The sequence below is a fragment of the Octopus sinensis genome, linkage group LG6 (assembly GCF_006345805.1).
Source record: "Octopus sinensis linkage group LG6, ASM634580v1, whole genome shotgun sequence".
Lineage (NCBI taxonomy): Eukaryota > Metazoa > Mollusca > Cephalopoda > Octopoda > Octopodidae > Octopus > Octopus sinensis.
The window spans coordinates 5,734,837-5,755,226 of record NC_043002.1 but is presented as its reverse complement, the minus strand read 5'-3'; the positions used below and the strand labels follow the sequence as shown (position 1 = coordinate 5,755,226).

The 20,390-nt window shown below is 39.0% G+C and overlaps 1 protein-coding gene across 2 annotated transcripts in view; it reads left to right on the top strand.

The window, feature by feature from the left end:
• LOC115213007 overlaps window positions 1–16,959 on the top strand; it is a 47,090-nt gene extending 30,131 nt beyond the window's left edge. The window contains exons 4-8 of one of the 2 annotated variants that reach the window (XM_036503606.1): window positions 170–479; window positions 7,166–8,464; window positions 12,101–12,250; window positions 12,378–12,428; window positions 16,368–16,959. In XM_036503606.1, coding sequence (XP_036359499.1) covers window positions 170–479; window positions 7,166–8,464; window positions 12,101–12,250; window positions 12,378–12,388 — 1,770 coding nt within the window. In that variant the 3' untranslated portion in view covers window positions 12,389–12,428; window positions 16,368–16,959. The remainder of the gene's footprint in view (window positions 1–169; window positions 480–7,165; window positions 8,465–12,100; window positions 12,251–12,377; window positions 12,429–16,367) is intronic. The other variant, XM_029781904.2, reaches the window with a different exon arrangement.
• The last annotated feature ends 3,431 nt before the right edge of the window (window positions 16,960–20,390 follow it).

The following is a 20,390-nucleotide window of genomic DNA, read 5'->3' as shown; positions in this document are numbered from 1 at the left end:
AATTCACCAAAAAAAGTCACTTCTATTGATTTTTGACCCTTTAACACTGTTTTGATAACATGTTGACTTTGAAAATGTAACATGAAGGAAAATGTATATAGTTATCTTGACCTCTTGACTGTTTTATCCCCTAATTTCTAATCTGTTGAAAATTGTTCCTATATTCCAGGCAAAAGACATCTTTCTTAAACAGAAACATGCCAAAAAGAATCCTCAGCATAAATTGAACCCTTACACTTCACAGAGAAACGGTAGCTGGAGAAAAACAGCATCAGAGCGCCGCCAAAGGCATTTGATTGTTATTCCACTAGAATCTTCACGTGCTGGTTCCCTGGGGACCGAGGATTCAGCTTCAAGTTTGAAAGTTGTGGTTCCTCCAGAGAATCTGGCGAGTGAGCCATGTGACAGTAAGTCAACAAAAGAGCAATCTGACGGCACAACAGAATCGACGACAGATGAATCATGTCTTGTCAAAAAAAGTAAGAACTTATATCTACATATTAATGTATGTGTGTGTACTTAGCTTCGCAAAAGACTACTCAATTTTTGGTTGTAGAATGTATCATCATCATCACCGTTTAACGTCCGTTTTCCATGCTAGCATGGGTTGGACGGTTCAACTGGGGTCTGGGAAGCCATGGAGGCTGCACCAGGCTCCCGTCTTGATCTGGCAGTGTTTCTACAGCTGGATGCCCTTCCTAACGCCAACCACTCTGTGAGTGTAGTGGGTGCTTTTTATGTGCCACTGGCACAGGTGCCAGTGTAGGCTGGCAATGACCACGGACGGTTGGTGCTTTTTATGTGCCACTGGCACGGAAGCCAGTGAAGGCGGCACTGGCATCGGCCACGTACAGATGGTGCTCTTTAGGTGCCACCAGCACAGGTGCCAGGGTAGGCTGGCAACGGCCTAGAAAGCAGCTGATTTGCTTTGTTGAAACTCAAGTTTCCTACTATGTGTGGTTGTCGCCCGAATTTTTCACCGAGTGAATCCTCAGCAGCCTCATATAATGGTAGTAGATTGCTTTGTGGTACTTACCTTTTATTTGTCATCAGACTGCAGCAATGTTGGGGCACCTTCTTGAAGGGTTTAGCTGAACAAATTGACTGCCGGTACTTATGTTTTTTTCTTCTAAGCCTGACACTCGTTTTATCAGTCTTTTTTGCCAAACTGCTAGATTACAGGAATGTAAACAAACGAACATTGGTTGCTAAGTAGTGAAGGGGGTCAAAGATGAGTGCGTGTATGCACACACACACACACATTTCACTGTTCTTTCAGTTTCTGTCTACCAAATCCACTTGCATGGCTTGTTGAAAGGTTAATGTTTGATAGAAGGACAAGTGCTATATGGCTGAAGGAGATAAGAGGAAATTAGTGATCAGCTGCTGGAACAAATTCAAGGAACAAGAAGGTGAGAATGAGAACAGGTGGATGATAGATCATGGGAGGGGGTTAGAGAATCATCATGGGTAAAACCAGTATATTGAAGGGTAAGATGGGAGATATAGGAGTGGCCCCGGAAGGCGAATAGAACAGAAAGAGAATAATGTGCAAAGTGTAAGTGTTGTGGAGAAGGAGATATAGGGATATGTAAGGGGCTGTTGTAGGTGGGTTATGATGGTAGATATGGGATGGGATTGAAAATGATAGCTGATAAGAGGTATGTTTAAAACCATTTTAAACATAAAATTGTGATCTGCAGCCAACAGTTGATGCAAAGAATGTCAGACAGTGTAAGCTGAATGTAAAATATTACAGGTACTTGTTTTATTGAAGCAGAATCAACCATGCTGGGTTTGAACATAAAGGTAAGACAAAAATTTTTAAGTCATTTTATTTCAGCTTTTGTATTCCACCATTTCTGCAATCATGCTGCTTTTATCACAGACAAAAAACTGACAAATCATTTCCATAATCTAGACATGTCTTTTCCCCCATCTTTCTCACCTCTCCTCTCTAAACACCAACATTTTTTGTAATCACATCAACTGAGTTGATGTCATCCCATATCTACCATCTATTCCCCTCCCATGACCTATCATCCACCTGTTCTCATTCTCACCTTCTTGTTCCTTGAATTTGTTCCAGCAGCTGATCACTAATTTCCTCTTATCTCCTTCAGCCACATAGCACTTGTCCTTCTATCAAACATTAACCTTTCAATAAGCCATGCAAGTGGATTTGGTTGATAGTATAGCAGAGATGGGAGGAGGAAGAGAAAGAGCTGTAGATGAAGGCACAGAAAGGAGGTGATTGGTTGAGATAGCGTGAGCAATGATGATGAGGAATGGAAGTAGTATGTGGGGAGCGGGGACATTTGGAATGGATTGGATGTAATGTGTGAGATACTGCTCTTGTACTGCAGCTGTGTATCACCATAGATGGTGGGGAGGAATGCTTGCCATGTCAGAGAGGAGGAGGAAATTAGGCTTTGCATGTACAAGCATAACAGTGATTTTAGGATATCATTTTCGCTGCAAGGGGCAGGTTTTCTTGAGCACAGCAAAATGTCAATCATTTCAGTCGTTTGTTATCTCCTCTGTGAAGCTCAAAATCTTGAAATCGGCCTTCAAAACTTCATCCCATGTCTTTCTGGGTCCCCCTCTTCCATGAGTTCTAAATGCTGCTGTCTTCATCCATAATGCAATTCCATGAGCAAACCAGTGCAGTCTTCTCCCTTGCATTCTACATTTGCTTTCTCTTAAACACAACTTTTCTTCCAATATATTTGCTCTTTGTCATATATGCACACTAACATTGCATGTCCAATGGAGCATATTAGTTTCATTGCTATCTTCTTTCACGTCTTCTTCATTCAGAGCCCACATCTCACTATCTGTAGCATCACTATACATATGCAAGCATCATACAATCTGCCTTTCACTTACAGAGACCTTTTGTTGCCCACAGAGGTAACAGCTCTCTGAACTTTCCCCATCCTATTCTTATTTTAGCAAACACAATTTCAGAACATCCTCCTCTACTACTAATTAGGTTGCCTGATTCTTATTCATTAGACTGCAATTAAGTAAGTAAAATATGTACTTTAGCACTAGAGGTATTCATGCCACCCCGTGCTGGTGGCACGTAAAAAGCACCAACTATATTCTCGGAGTGGTTGGCGTTAGGAAGGGCATCCAGCTGTAGAAATTCTGCCAGATCAAGATTGGAGCCTGGTGCAGCCATCTGGTTCGCCAGACCTCAGTCAAAATCGTCCAACCCATGCTGGCATGGAAAGCGGACGTTAAACGATGATGATGATGTGTGCAGGAGGAATAACTCTCTTGTTATTGATAGTCCGTGGGGCTAAGTGAATAGGAGAAGTACAAAGTTTCGACTTTGTGGAAATAAACTGGGAAGATATGGGAGGAAATGATCAAATCTGGCAATGTTGGGCCAACTCAGTTGATGTGATTGCAAAAAATTGGTGTTTAGAGAGGAGAGGTGAGAAAGATGGGAAAAAGACATGTCTAGATTATGGAAATGATTTGTCAGTTTTTTGTCTGTGGTAAAAGCAGCATGATTGCAGAAATGGTGGAATACAAAAGCTGAAATAAAATGACTTAACAATTTTTGTCTTACCTTTATGTTCAAACCCAGCATGGTTGATTCTGCTTCAATAAAACAAGTACCTGTAATATTTTACATTCAGCTTACACTGTCTGACATTCTGACATTCAACTGTTGGCTGCAGATCACAATTTCTGCATCATCATCATCATCATCATCATCATCGTTTAGCGTCCGTTTTCCATGCTAGCATGGGTTGGACGGTTCTACTGGGGTCTGTGAAGCCAGAAGGCTTCATCAGGCCCAGTCAAATCTGGCAGTGTTTCTACGGCTGGATGCCCTTCCTAACGCCAACCACTCCGTGAGTGTAGTGGGTGCTTTTTACGTGCCACCCGCACTGGTGCCAGACAGAGCTGGCAAACGGCCACGAACGGATGGTGCTTTTTATGTGCCACCGGCACGAGGGCCAGGCGAGGCTGGCAACGGACACGAAACGGGGCGGTGCTGGCAACGGTTGCGAAATGGAAAGTTCTCTTACATGCCACCGGCACTGGTAACACATCTGCAATTTCCATTGATCGATTTCGATTCTGATCGTCACTTGCCTCAACGGGTCTTCACAAGCAGAGTTTTGACATGCCACCGGCACTGGTAGCACATCCGCAATTTCCATTGATCGATTTCGATTCTGATCCTCACTTGCCTCATCACGTCTTCACAAGTAGAGTTTTGTGTCCCAAGAAGGGAAGGTATGCATACGTAGGCTGGCTCCATCCCATGTAGAAGGCCACGGGTTATGGACTCACTTGTCCTGCCGGGTCTTCTCGCGCACAGCACACTTCCAGAGGTCTCGGTCTCTAGTCATTTCCTCAGTGAGACCTAAAGTTCGAAGGTCGTGCTTCACCACCTCGTCCCAGGTTTTCCTGGGTCTGCCTCTTCCACAGGTTCCCTCAACCGCTAGGGTGTGGCACTTTTTCACACAACTATCTTCATCCATTCTCGCCACATGACCATACCAGCGCAAACGTCTCTCTTGCACACCACAACTGATGCTTCTTAGGTCCAGCTTTTCTCTCAAGGTACTTACACTCTGCCGAGTGTGAGTACCGGCATTACACATCCATCGGAGCATACTGGCTTCATTTCTAGCGAGCTTACGCATATCCTCAGCAGTCACGGCCCATGTTTCACTGCCATGTAGCATGGCTGTTCGTACACACGCATCATACAGTCTGCCTTTCACTCTGTGCGAGAGGCCTTTTGTCACCAGCAGAGGTAAGAGCTCTCTGAACTTTGCCCAAGCTATTCTTACTCTAGCATTACACTTTCAGCACACCCGCCCCCGCTGCTGACTTGGTCACCTAGGTAACGGAAACTATCAACTATTTCTAGTTTTTCTCCCTGGAAAGTGACGGAAGTTGGTCTCAGAGCATTTTCAGTGTTTATTGTTCCTGAGCATCTGCCACATACAAAAACCATCTTCCTAGTTAGCCTTCCTTTGACATTGCTGCATCTCTTATGTGTCCATAGCTTACACTTGGTGCATCTTATAGAGTTTCTACCTACACCTTTTCTACAGATCGAGCAGGGCCATCTACCTGAAGGTGTATAGCTGACAGTATTGCTCTTTCAAGATAGTACTGAACTGCATTGATGCTACTAAAAATATCTGTTTTCCTTTTAGCCTACATCTTAGCATGCTTTTACCTTCTTACAACCACCACAAGAAGCTGTGATCAGCTGTAACTATTTCACTATAAAGGAACAATTTTGTTTCACCTTGGTTTCGGATTTGCTATTTGTAATCAACTTTTGCCTTTCTTTTACCTGCCTCTCTCATATCCATGATGAAGCATGTTTTGTTTCCCTCTCCTTTGCAAGAATCATTATCTTGTCCTTCCTAAGACTTATGCAGGTTGTTGATTCAGTTGAGCACTACCTGTTACCGTCATATGCCAGGGGGCAAAAACTAGAAGTAGTTGATAGCTTCCGTTACCTAGGTGATCAAATCTGGGCAAAGTTCAGAGAACTCCTACCTCTGCTGGTGACAAAGGGCCTCTCACTCAGAGTAAAAGGTATGATGTATGATGTATGTGTGTGAACAGCCATACTACATGGCAGTGAAACATGGGCTAACCCAGTACAACCTTGTCACATGGTCGGGTCGTTGGTGACTAAACTGGCAATCCCATCAAGCTTGCTTGGCGAAGAGGGTGATTGTTGGACACCCTGTGGGATGAAAAATGAGACCTGTCAGAGGGCAGAAGAACTACTGTGGTCAATGGCCAATTCAACAAGTACCATGTCGCGGTGAAGTGCCTGTGTGATCCATTGACCCGGAGAGATATGCTGGAGAGAGAGAAATCTTCAGGCAGGTCTTACCAGGCCAGACAGGTCGAAGGGTAGGAGGCAGACAAAAACCTTAAAGACGATAAATCGAAGCGTCGACAGCAGGGCGTGGATTTAGTTATTGGCAGGGGACCTAACAGATCAGATTCCTGGCTTTGAACTAGCAGGGTGTCATGCAGAGGATCTTGAGTACAAGACAATGGATGAGACCCTAATATTCCTAGTTAGATGGAAACTGTGGGACCCATGGAGCAGCACCATGTGACTCCTATAGTATGTGCAACCACAACCCTTAAATGGGGTGTCCTATGGGAGAACCTAGATGAGATGACTGTATTCCTACATATACACCTTCTTAGGAGGTTTATTTGACAATATATTCCATCTTGATATTGTTGTCCTTCACAACCCATATGCTAAAAACCCAAATTTATAGTGTTTTCTAACCTAAGTAACTAATCATTCTAAAGATAAAATCGCGTGACTAAAGTTTTGAATAGTGAGCTCATACACTTTAAGTTCAAATTCATTGGTGGCATTTTTCTGTATCATCATCATCGTTGTCGTTTAGCGTCAGCTTTCCATGCAGGTATAGGTTGGACAGTTTGAGGGCTGGCAAGCCAGAAGGCTGTACCAGGCTCCAGTTGTCTTCCACATCATGTGATGCTATATCCTCCTCTATTTCGTCAAAAGCTTTGAGTAATACGTCTCTAAATCTCTGTCCATTCACAGGATCCTTAAGCTTCCAGACCCTTCTTCTCCATGCTGATCGTCTTCTGGGCATCCATTTAGCCCTGATTCTGAAGTCACTAACTACTAATCTATGTTGTGGGGTGCATTCTTCACCTGGGAAAGTTTTGGCATTTATAAGTAGCCATCTTTCACGTTTCCTGGCTAGGATGTAGTCAACTTGACTGTATATTTATGGAACACTTAATTATCTGAACTACATAACAGAGATCCTCTTAGAATGTATTTCAGAATGACTGGTATCATGTACATTCTGAGATTCATCTTTTTTTTCCATGATATGAAACCAAAGCTGAAGTACACGTTCTGAAGATTCTCTTGAACTTTTAGTGAGATATATTTATTGTGCAGTAGAAGTTTAGAGCTAGGCAAAAGTCTTTTGTGGCTCAGAGGTATACCAATAATGTATAGGAAAAATTATTGATTATTCTCGTTTTGAACTAACGAAATAATTTGTCTGTGCTGTTTTGTTGTAAATTTATATTTATGAATAGTTATGGTTTATCTAGTTTCAGTAGATAACTTTTCAATGATGACTTTTTGTTTCTTTTTCAGGAAAGGTTGGGAAATTTAGTCGTTACGATGCTGATGAAGATTCTGAAAGTGATGAATCTGTTTTAGATTCTTCTGATCTCTCCTCTCCTACAGTGACCCACACTGCAAACAACAACAACAGTAAGTTAGAGTCTGACTCTGATTCAGATTGCTGTCATTCACTCACCTTGGACACCCGGATTGTCACTCAAGAACGACCTCTGGAGAAAGATGAGAATTCCGACACCGAAAGAACTGTGGATAGTATTTTGTTTGAAGATAAACTTTCAGACTGTTTATTACAGGAGTATGATGAACCGTTGTTGGACATTGAAGAAAATGGCGATATTGATGATGCGATTGAGGGGAAATCACCTGAAAACCTCACCCCAGAAATTCCATGTTCTGAGTTGCTTGATGCTGAGCCCCTTGATTCGGAACCACTTGATTCTGAGCAACTTGACGGAGGACATTCCACAGGACTTGAAGTCTTTGAGGCAAGGAAACGCAAGTTTGATTCCACCAAAGAAATATCACCTTCCGAATTGAAAAAAACTATCTCTCTGAAGGGCATTGTACCTAAATCTAGAAAACATCGTAAACACCACCGAACAAGTGATGCATTACATTCCAGCAGTGAAAAGGAATCGGTATTACACTCACGTGATCTGAGAGAACGAAATTATGATGAGGCTGATACTTCAAAGCCTTTGTCATTCGTCAGTCAACATCGAAGAGAGCGTGGACATCGAAGAGTCCACAAACGTTCGCGTAGCCGCAGCGAGAGCAAATACGGTGGTGGAAGCTTGTCTGATGATGTTAGCCAATCATTACAGAAAAGAGATAAAGTGTCCGTTCGACAAAGACGGTCTGGGAGTAGTTCTAGTAGTAAACGTTTTGTTTACCCTGTCTCGAATAATGAGGGTAAGCAACGGAAAGTTATTCAAAAGGAAGATGGCAGCAGTTGGGTCTGTCGTAAAATTATTGCAAGCAAATATTTATCTGATCAAAGTGACTCTGAGGAATGCAACGAGAACACATTTTTAAAAAAACATTGTCAGTCAAATTCTCGCAAATTTGATCTTTTGGACTCAGTTAGTTCTGTGAAACAGGAGCACAAACCCAAATCCGTGCTGGCACACAACAGAATTCAAAGTAAACACTCAGCTGTGAGAGGTTGGATTAGCCTTATGGAAGATCGATCAAAAAGAAAAAGGATTACAAAAGATTCTAGCCGACATCTACAACAGACCAGTGAAGATCAGACTTATTTAGAAAGGCCACCGAAAAGCCCAGTGGTGAACATTACTTTCAACTCAGGTTAGTTACTCTTTACTCTTTTACTTGTTTCAGTCATTTGACTGCGGCCATGCTGGAGCACCGCCTTTAGTCGAGCAAATCGACCCCGGGACTTATTCTTTGTAAGCCCAGTACTTATTCTATCGGTCTCTTTTGCCGAACCGCTAAGTGACGGAGATGTAAACACACCATCATCGGTTGTCAAGCAATGGTGGGGGTACAAACACAGACACACAAACACACACTCATAAATATATATATATACGACAGGCTGCTTTCAGTTTCCGTCTACCAAATCCACTCACAAGGCATTGGTCGGCCCGAGGCTATAGCAGAAGACACTTGCCCAAGATGCCACGCAGTGGGACTGAACCCAGAACCATGTGGTTGGTTAGCAAGCTACTTACCACACAGCTACTCCTGTGCCTATGTAGATATTTTTATTAAAAAATTTTGCTTCTTTTTTTTTTTTTATTAATGCTTTTCACTGGGGGGTGTTTATTCAACCTGGTGTAGTTTTACTTGATAAGGATTTTGACTAGATATGAGCTTTCAACTGAGACTTTACAGAGAACAATGAATAGCTACTCTTTCTCGAAAGAAAAACAAGGAAGATAAAACTATTCTCCCAGTCAGAAGGCAGTAAAAGGGTGGAAAATTTTGATGGGAATGCAAGAAAAATTTTTTAGTGTGTTTGTTATACATTAGGCGCAGGAGTGGCTGTGTGGTAAGTAGCTTGTTTACCAACCACATGGTTCCGGGTTCAGACCCACTGCGTGGCACCTTGGGAAAGTGTCTTCTACTATAGCCTCGGGCCGACCAAAGCCTTGTGAGTGGATTTGGTAGACGGAAACTGAAAGAAGCCTGTCGTATATTCTGATTTACATTCTGATTTACATTCAGGCGGTACTAGCAATGACCTCGCTTGAATTTTTTTTACACGTGCCACTAGCACAGGTGCCAGTAAGGCGACTTTGGTAACGATCACACTCGAATGGTGCCCTTTTATGTGCCATGGGTACGGAAGCCAGTTGGCTGCTCTGGCAATAATCATGATCGGATGGTGCTCTCGGCACCCTACTAATATTTAATGAGCCAATGAAGGAATCCATCATCATTTTAATGTCCACTTTTCCACTGCTTACATGCATTAGATAGAATTCATTGAGGCAGATTTTCTATGGCAAGAGGCCCTCCCTGTTGCCAATCCTCACATTTCACCGAGCAAGATAATAATTCCTCGTGGTGAGGCATGTTCTCAGAATATTGGAAATGACTGACATTGCTTTTATGAAAGCGACAACTATTTTACTACTATCATACTATGTCAACACAAGGAGACACAAACACACACACACATCATCATCATCATCATCATCATCATTGTTTAATGTTCGATTTCCATGCTAGCATGGGTTGGACGATTTGACTGAGGTCTGGCGAACCAGACTCCAATCTTGATCTGGCAGAGTTTCTACAGCTGGATGCCCTTCCTAACGCCAACCACTGCGAGAGTGTAGTGGGTGCTTTTACGTGCCACCGGCACGAGGGCCAGTTTGGTGATACTGGCAGTAGCCATGCCCAAATGGTACTTTTTACATGCCACCGGCACAGGAGCCAGTCCAGTGGCACTGGCGATGAACTCGCTCGAATGTTTCACATGCCACCAGCACAAAGGCCAGCTTGTTGCTCTGGCAACGATCTCACTCGTATGGTACTCTTAGCGCTCCACTAGCAACGGATGCCAGTCACTGAGTTTGATTTCAACATACATACATATGTATATACACATATGCTGGGCTTCTTTCAGTTTCCATCTACCAAATCCAATTACAAAGGTATGGTCTATGTCAATGATTTCTCAGTCTTTTAAACTCTACAGTACACTAGAGATGAAATAAAAATAAATTACCTCTATACTTTGCTTGGAAAGGTTTTCTTTTTCTGTTTTTAAATCTTTTGAGCTAAAAATTTCAAAATCTCATTTTATTAGTCATACTTGTGTATGACTTCACTCTTTGCGGTGTTTTTACTTTTCACTTTCCTTGTTTGTGTTTTATCCTGTGGACGATGTATTTACTTTTGGCTGTTGTTATTGTCCTTCTTCATTTGACTTATTGCTGCATTGTCTTCTCTTTCACTCTTTTCCAGTGTGTTGTAGTACATCTTTGTACTATACAAGAAGCTCATTATCATCATCATTATTATTATAGCAAAATTATGAGTAACACATTTTCAAAATGCCCTCAAGCATGTGGATTATCTAAAGACTTAAAAGGTCATCATCATCATCATCATTTAACATCCGCTTTCCATGCTAGCATCGGTTGGATGGTTCGACTAGGGTCTGGAAAGCCAGAAGGCTGCACCAGGCCCAGTCTGATCTGGCAGTGTTTCTACAGCTGGATGCCCTTCCTAATGCAAACCACTCCGTGAGCGTAGCGGGTGCTTTTTACGTGCCAGGCGAGGCTGGCAACGGCCACGTTTGGATGGTTCTTTTACGTGCCACCAGCACTGGTATCACAACTACAATTTCCATTATTTTTTGAGTGATTTCGATTTCGATGTATTTTTAAAATGTATTTTTTAAAATTCAGAGTAAATCAAGAATCCCCTTTAGGCAAATTGTTTCAAAACCACTGGTCTATTTGAACCCTGTCCTATTAGAAATCATTGTCATTTCTCCCTGAAACTATATCCCCTGTTTTAAAAATGAAAGGTTACATTGGGTAATGTAATCCTAGATATGCCTAAAAAGAAAGATGGTCACAGCTTGAATACCCCTGTTCATTGATCTCCTCAATCAGGTTTGATCTGGGGCAACCACCATCTGAAATATTTGGATTGTCTTTGATGTTAATGGTGATATTTATTCATTTCTCTTCACAAACTTGGCAAATCTTTAGGGCTAGGTAGGGGTTAGCAGAGTGAATTGACTTCTGTATGTTACTGAGTGCTTATACTGTAACAAGAGCGCCTCAACAAATTCATTCAACTAGCTAGAAATAGCAACCAAATCTTGCTCAGAATGCATCCAACATTTGTAAAGATGCAGACATTGGATAATATAGTCTCAGATGTCCAAAAAGATGGAATTACCACAACTGGAATTCCCTTTGATTATATCAGCTCAGTCGAAGCTGATTTGGAACTAAACAACAACAACAACAACAGCTGATGTGAAGATTCAAGGGAATTGAATACATAATTTAGTTCTGGTTTTCTGTTATCATTTTTCAAATTTTCTTTGTCCATAGCTTTAGTTGGCCCACACATGTTGTTGACCAAGCATTTGATAGAGCTGGTCAAGAAAACTTTCTAAATCTACATTACCACTCTAGATACATTACTTGAGTTACTCATTTTTTGTCTTTTGTCAGTGCTTATATTGTCTAATATTGTTAACCATACGTCCGCTTTCCATGCTAGCATGGGTTGGACGGTTTGACTGTGGGCTGGCGAACCAGAAGACTGGAGCCTGGTGCAGCCATCTGGTTCACCAGCCCACAGTCAAACCGTCCAACCCATGCTAGCATGGAAAGCGGAAGTTAAACGATGATGATGATAACTCTTCGTTAATTAACAATATCTTCTCTTCATTGGCAGTCTATGATATTTTGCTAATCATTTCCTTTTGAACATATTTTATTTTTCCAGGTAGTCATACTTTTCAACAGAAAGACAGTGTGGAAGATCGGTTGTCTGCACATCAGCGGTTAGGGGTGGTATCAAAATCAAAACAGGAGTCTTTTGAAAAAAGCAAGGAGAAGCACCACAGTAAAAAGGAGAGCAAGAAAACCAAAATAGGTAAAGTAGACCGTATTTAGTGCGAAAGTTTTGATTTTCTTTTTTGTTATTAATTGACTCTTTTTTTTTTTATCAACAGCTGTTAATTGTATCTGTTAATTGTATCTGTCTCAATTAACCCTTTCAGTGTCACATTGACCACAACCTGGCTCTCCACCTTGCCACATCATTTTTCAGGGTAAAATATGACCTTTTAAGATAGCCAATATCATCATCCTTAGCAGCAATGCCATCACTACCAATTTCTCGAATAGAACCTTGCATTTGGTCTTAATAAAAAATAATTCCCACTGCCTAGCTTTTTTTTTCTTGTTTTTTTTTTTTTTTGCTTTGATATATTCTTGTTGGAATTCTTACATCCATTGGTTCCATTCCTTAGACTGCAGCCATGCTGGGATATTAACTTTAAGTGGTTTTTTTTTTGTTCTTTTTCGAGTAGATCAACTGCATTACTTAGTCTTACTCTCTTACTGAGGCCCTTGGTTCCCCTTGAAGTTTAGACCATGAACAGACTCCCTCCATTCATCTCTATCTTTAAATTTCTGCAGCTTCTAGAACTTCTCATTTTCTTACTGGGATGGCAAGGTCGGCTGTTTTGCACTTTGTAGCAACCCAGGGCTGTTTTGTCCATTTTAATGCATAGTTCTAATGATTCACGAAGCACATGTGGTTTTGCTCCATGGTATCTGGAAAGCTTTTGGCAGCAGTGTAGCAGTCTTTCAGCTTTAGCTACAATGCTTCATTCTCCCTTTGCAGGGTTCTTCCAGTCCCTAGAATTGCTTTGATTTCTTGGTGGTTGTATAGAGGGTACAGGTTTTTTTTCAGGCTGAGGTTACTAACCCCCATACTCTCTCTCTCTCTCTCTCTCACTGTCTCTATCTTTCTATCTACCTCCTCCACTTATGCACTCACTCACATATCCAATGACCTTCTCTGTACAGTTTCTGTCTTCTACATTTCTCTAATTTTAGCTGTTATTATCTCTAAACATGAAAACTAGAAGTAAACGAGCCAATTACAGTTAATGGAACAGCTGTGTTTAAGGCAAAATGACAGTCATTGGTAGCTAATGGAACAAAATAATTGTGAATGCTATTAATCAATGGGTTTTGTTGTTCATCTTTAAGTCAAACTTGATTGAGAGAACTATCATCAAAGTCTTTCCACCCATGAACATCCCACCTTTTAGTATCTATGAATATGCATCCCCTGGCATCTGTGCCGGTGGCTCGTAAAAATCACCCACTACACTCACGGAGTGGTTGGCATTAGGAAGGGCACCCAGCTGTAGAAACACTGCCAGATCAGACTGGAGCCTGGTGCAGCCTCCTGGTTTCCCAGACCCCTGTCGAACCGTCCAACCCATGCTAGCATGGAAAACGGACGTTAAACAATGATGATGATGAATAAGGTATTGCGTTATTCAGTGTAGTTTCTCCATTCCCAACACAATAGAGTATGATTTGAGGAGAATTTGTTTGCTATTTTTAGCAGTTATGTGGCCATTTAGTGGTTCCTTTGGCTTGTTTACTCAGCTGTTGTCAAATATGGCAGTAGAAGAGTTAATCATCATCATCGTTTAACGTCCATTTTCCATGCTAGCATGGGTTGGAATAATAAATGTTCCTTCTCAGGCCATGCCAGACTCATAATGGCCAGTTTCCCGGTTTCAGTGGCGTAGAAATTCCCCACCTGGATGGGACGCCGGTCCATTGCAGGATTACTCATCTTTCGCCAGCTGAGTGGACTGGAGCAACGTGAAAATGAAGTGTTTTGCTCAAGAACACAACGCATCGCCCGGTCCAAGAATCGAAACCACAACCTTACGATCATGAGTTCAACAGCCTAGCACTAAGCCACGCGCCTCCAGTCCACTTGTTAATAATATGCTTCATTTCTTGTTGCACACGATGCACTGAATTTGAACGTAAGACCTGTATTTTGTGTTTGGCAAGGTTTTATGTTGGGGCAGGCTGGGGGGCCTCAATAACCCATCAGCTTGTAGTATCACTGTAACGAACTTCATCTTTATGTATTGTTGTATAGCCTGGTGAAATTTTACACTTCCTGGGAGGATCTAGCAAAATACTCAGTAAACTGTAAATAACGCTTATGGTGCTTCACCTGCTTATTATAGCTATGAGGTTCTTATATATTTACAGCTTATTTGGCCACTGAGTTGCCACCCTGCTAGTAAGACATACATCTGCCAAGCTTTCAGGTGCTAGCTCAACCTGCCGTGACTTTAAACATTCTTATCAAATTGAGTGTAAATTACTCTTAGACTATGAAAAAAACAATTATAAAATTAGTGTTAACATTTTATGTATATTTTTCTATTTATGTGGCACGTAAAAAGCACCCACTACACTCATGGAGTGGTTGGCGTTAGGAAGGGCATCCAGCCGTAGAAACATTGCCAGATCAGACTGGGCCTGGTGCAGCCTTCTGGCTTCCCAGACCCCAGTTGCACCGTCCAACCCATGCCAGCATGGAAAGCGGACGCTAAACACTGTAGCGAAGAAAGGAAGTAGCCAACCTAAAGACCCAACCAGAATGTTAGTTAATTGTCAGATTCTAGTTCCAGTATTTTCCTTTTTTACCCCTCATTGCATAATTTTTTCATGTTAGCTTTTTCATGCTTCCTGCAATAAATATGTTAAAACTGTTATCTATTCTTTTTTTTTTTCATGTAAATGGCATCAAAGTAAGTTAACTTGTCAGTCGAGTTGTTTGAGTAAAGCTGAGTTATGTACCTTGCCAGACATTTCATCATTCCTGGCTGTCAAAAGAGCTCCTGTGTGTTTGATTTCCCTTCAAAACTAAATACATAATAGATATGACACTATCTGTTTGTTTATCCTTAATCTACAGTTATTACCCTAGTAATTAATAAATGTTTGACCTCATTCGCCCCACAACTAATAGTGCTGCACTTTAATCTCACAATTATTGTCCCAGTGTATTAAACCTTAATGAACTGGTTTGGATTGATTAGCAATAACATTTAGTTTATGAAATTGATACTAATTTCTCATATTGGTTGAGTGGTTGTATATATGACCATAGGTTTATTTGTAAGTGGAGGAATTTCGTTAATTTGAATGCCCATAAATATTTTTTCTGGTACAAATTTAATCAGCCCTGGAAAGATGAAAGAATGATATGAGATGATTTGTTAGAATAATTTGAATTTAAAATATAGAAGGTTTGATTCTAAATACTACTGCCCCGGAATTTAATGAAATAATGTTTTATTTACTTAAACTCAAGTCAATGAAAGAGTTGCTATGTGGTTGCTCATGTTGCTAAACATTGTAGTTAAATCTCCCTCTTATATCACCCTAATTGTTTTATAAAAAAGATCTTGGCTGGAATACCTATAATTACAATTTTTTTTTGTCTTTCATTAGTGTTATTTCCTATTTGCTTCTATCTAGAAATCAAAGGAAATGACTACTGTTCCCTTCAGACTTTGCTTTTGTGACCTGGACATCAATGTTTTGAAACGGACCTATTTTCCATTACATTTCAGACAGATTCAGCATTGAATTGCTGAAGAAGAAATATCATTATAGTAAATATTCTGTTCAACACCATAGATTTGGTTGTCAGTTGCTTGACCATAACCACTTGGGCATGTCTCTTAGTTGCTGACAATATGTGCATCCCTGATCATGAGCAGGAGGAGTGAGGGAGCATCATAGCCATGTGTTGAGAGAAATTCTTTGGGGTTTGAATAAATGTAGCAAAAGCAAAGTTTGAAGGAAATATTAGCCATTTTTCATACTCCCTAGGAGTAAGCAAATAGGAAATATCAGTTGCCACCCAAGGACAGAAATTGATTATGGTTGACCAGGGGTTAATTAAGTCATTTTTACTATTAATCCTTTAGTGTTCTTAAACACTACTGGAAATATATATATGAAGTTCTGGCTATAATAACTATTTGTATGATGTATATGGGAGGTCCTAAGGTGTGAACATGTTGTAGCTTAGATTTTGCAAGCTTCAAACATTAAACTGTGAAAAATACTCATTCATAATTTATTTCTTTGTAACTAATTTCTGTATTTTACTTATATTTTTTTCTCCTTTTTTTTTTTGTCTTATTCAGATTGTTCAAAGGAAAGTGAACTTGATCGAAAAATTCAACGTATTCAAGAAATGAATGCTGCCATTTTAAAGCGACAACAAGAAGTGTTGAAAGATAAAGAGCAGTATGGTTGAATGTGTGGATCATGGATTACTGGATTAGTAAAAAAAAAATGTAAAGAACAAAGAATACAAACTTAACTGAGAGTGATGAAAATAACCTGAATAACTTGTTTAAACAATACAGTTAACTAAGTTCTATTCTTTGAGATTATTTACTGTTTTTCCTCCAGGTGACCAACATGTCGGTAATGTTTGCTTAGCATCTGAGGAAAGGACTTGACTATGTATAATCTCTCTCTATCTTCTTGCTGACCCCCCCTCTTTCCTTTAATCTCTCTTCTTTTTCTTTCTCTCTTTCTCTCTCTCCTCTCCCCCTTTCTCTCTCTTTTAATTTATTCAGGTTACTTGACTGAAGCGAAACTCTTAAGTTTCTGAATATGTAACTTATATTTCTGGAATAAATTCTTGGGCAGAAAAAGAATATCTCAGTTCTAAAAAAAAAAAAAAGAAAAGAAAAAAAAGTTAAAATAAAGCAATGATTGTTTTTTTAATTGAGATGTCTCTCTTACCCATTACATTGCTAAAGTTTAAATAGGTGCCTGTTTATCAACAGTAAGAGAAATGTTCTGTGGTATTTAGTTTTACTTATAGACCGACTTAGTTATCGTTTGAAGAAGGTGAGGTAATCAAAAGAGTGTTTAGCATCCTGTAAGATCAAGAATATTGTGCTGAGTATTAATTAATGCCTTAAAATTTAAATTAAAATGTTTGCAATTTATAGATTTCAATCCTGAAGCTTTCACTTGCATTTATGAACTGCCTCTCAACAGGTTCCTAGTCACTCTTCTCTTTTAGTCATCTTCATAAAACATCAGAATGCATTTTCAAAACAAATGCAGACAGGAAACAACTTTGTAAGAATGTTATTGACAACGCTGAAAATTTAACAATAAAAATGTGTGTATGTGTGTACATATATAAGAAATAAAATATTTTTTAATCTATTTTTTTATGAAGTGCTGGATGTGAAATGTGATATATATATATCTATATATTTACATATATATTTTTAAGCATTAGATATTCATGAGTTAGTTTTATTTCAAAAGGATTTATATTGTATTCATGCTTTGATTTTTTTTTTTTTATTTGTTATTGGCCGTTTGTCAATTTTTGCTGAGCTAATTTTTCAATTTCATTGAATTATTTGCTTCGTCAAACCACAATAAAAAAAATGATTATTCAAAATTCAAAGGAATATATTGATGTACTATAAGCCTTTTAATTTTGTGCTTGAATCTCTCTCTCACACACTCACACATAAATATCTGAAAAGTTGGAGTGTATGAACATTTGTTATTCTGTATATATATATATATATATATATATATATATAAGCATGCTGTTGTGTTGAGAAGAGTATGTTTATTTTGTAAAATGAATCTGTTAATATTTAGATTAGTGTGGGGTTAAATTTTCTGTATTATGATTGTTGTAATTATGAAATCATTTTCATTAGCATTTTTATCAAATAATAGCATTTTCTGTCATATATATGTATCTCAATCATCATCATCATTTGTATGAATGTGTGTGTGGTAGTGAATGGACATTTGCAGACTCTTCTAACCCATGCTGGCGTGAAATCTAGTCATATTTTCCTAGAATTGTTTTAAAGTTCAAATATTAAAATCAAAACAGTGCAAGTATTTTTGCTTTTAAGAAGGAAATTTAAATTAGGTAGCATTTTCGATTTCATTTATTGTTGTGATTAGTACCAGACTGAACAAACCTTCGATTAAAGGGATTGCAGCCATGATTTTTTAGGGGATAATTTGAGGGAGATTTAGCTGCTATTTCTCACAAGTTGATAGACCACACAATCACTAGTTTCTGTATGTAGATCTGTGTGTGATGTATGTATTTGTGTGCATTGTCTAAAGTAAGCCAAATGTTGAAAATTGTTAAATCAGCGAGCAAATTAATTAAGTGCTGTTGTTAATTTTGAAGATATTACAAGTTTTATAGAACAAGAATTTGTAAGACAAATTTTAATCCTCATTTGTAGCCTAATCACTTCATTTTATTTTAATGATGCAATTTTTAATCTTGTATATCTTTCGATCATACATGTAGATTTGGTTGAATTTTTACATTTCATAAAATATTTTTCTTGTTTCTTTTATATAACAGATTGATATATAATTATTTTGCTGTACATATTTGTTTCTCTTCATTATTGTTCTTGTTGCTATTATCATTATTATTATTCTGTTGTTATTGTTATTATTCCTTTTGTATTTCCTGTTTTATATATTGTAGGACCAGGTCCACCCTATGGACCTGAGGTACTAGAGAAAAAATGTCTCTTGAATGACAGCACTCTCTGTAGTGTGTGAACTGCTCCAGGTTGTTTGATCTGTGTTGATGTTGATTTTTGCCAGAGATTCTGTTGCTGAACTTTTCCATTCTCTTCTTCATGAGTCCTAGTGCTCTTTGTGACCTGATATTATTTTGGTCTTCATATTCCACATCTTTTTGATCTGATCTCCAGTCATTTCTATTCGATCACTGTCTCTGACTCCCATGGAGGTGTTTCTTTCAGAAAGTATTGCACTGTTGAAAAAGTATAAATATTCTGTCCCGTGGCTTTTTGGCTTTTTTCTTTCTGCCAATGTGGATGAGCATATCCCAGAGGATGCTGACAACATTGTCATCACTGACCATGTTTAGTTTATGATCTCACCAATTTTTATTATTTATAATATTTGTTTTTACTTACTTAATTTGAGTTTGCAAGCATAGCAGTGTGGTTAAGAAGTTTGATTCTCTGTCACACATGACTTTGAATTCAGTTCTACAATATGGCACCCTGGGCAAGTATCTTCTACTATAGTCTCAGGCAGACCAAAGCCCCATGAATAGATTAAGTAGGCGAAAACTGGAAAAAGTTTGTCATATCTGTCTGTGTGTCTGTACACTTGCATTAGTGTGTGCTTTCATTTATTGTGCTTGCTTCTACAAAAGTTGCTGTCTGTAATTGGTAATGATGTCACCAATTCTATCAACAAATTGTCCATTTGCATCATATCTTCAAAGCAAAGTGGAATAAGTGATCCCTTCCTTGAAAACGGGTAAGGATTAGCAACAGAAAGGGCTGCCAAACACCTCAGTGACATATTTGTCTAACCCATGCTATCATGGAAAAACAGACATAAACATTGTGTGTACTTATTTATTTGTATTCTCAAGGTCATTCAAACAATTTTGGTATCAGTAGTTGTGACAGTAATAATAGTATGATTTACTTACTGTTCAACTTCCCTTGCTGGCTCCTGTTCTCCTGATTTTGTACTACCCTTTGCCAATTAGGGCCAACCTTCAACAGTTATTCTATGCATTGTTAGCACGGGCCTGCAATTTCTGAATAACATTGAAACTTACTTTGGCATTGGGCTTGTGAAATCTATATCGAAGCAAAATCTTCTTCCTGTGCAAATATTATCTCTTGTTTATCTTGCATTTGTCATTTCTGATCTTTCTCTTCTTTTTATCTGAATCTTAATTTTATTGTTAGGATTTCTGAAGGTTAATGGATCTGTTTTTTTCATTTTATAAAATATTTATGTGAAAGTAATGTGGTTAGAAAAAGAAAGTTTTTCTATGCAATGTAAAAGTGAAGGATGTTCCTGTGATTGCGTTACGATGCATTTAACTAAACTATCTTATAGGTTTCCCTGTGATCTAAAATAGAATAAACAAAATAATCTGCCTCATTTCAGAATAGTCTGTTTCAGTATTTAGGGACAAAGACAAATCAAACTATATCGAAATGAAAATCTCAATTCAATTTAATAGGTTATTTTTTATTTACATTTTGGTGTCTAATTAAATGGGTTTCATTATGTAAATTGAATTTATTCAAAGCTTTTTCTCTGTTATTACTCATCATCATCATCATCATTTAACGTCCGCTTTCCAT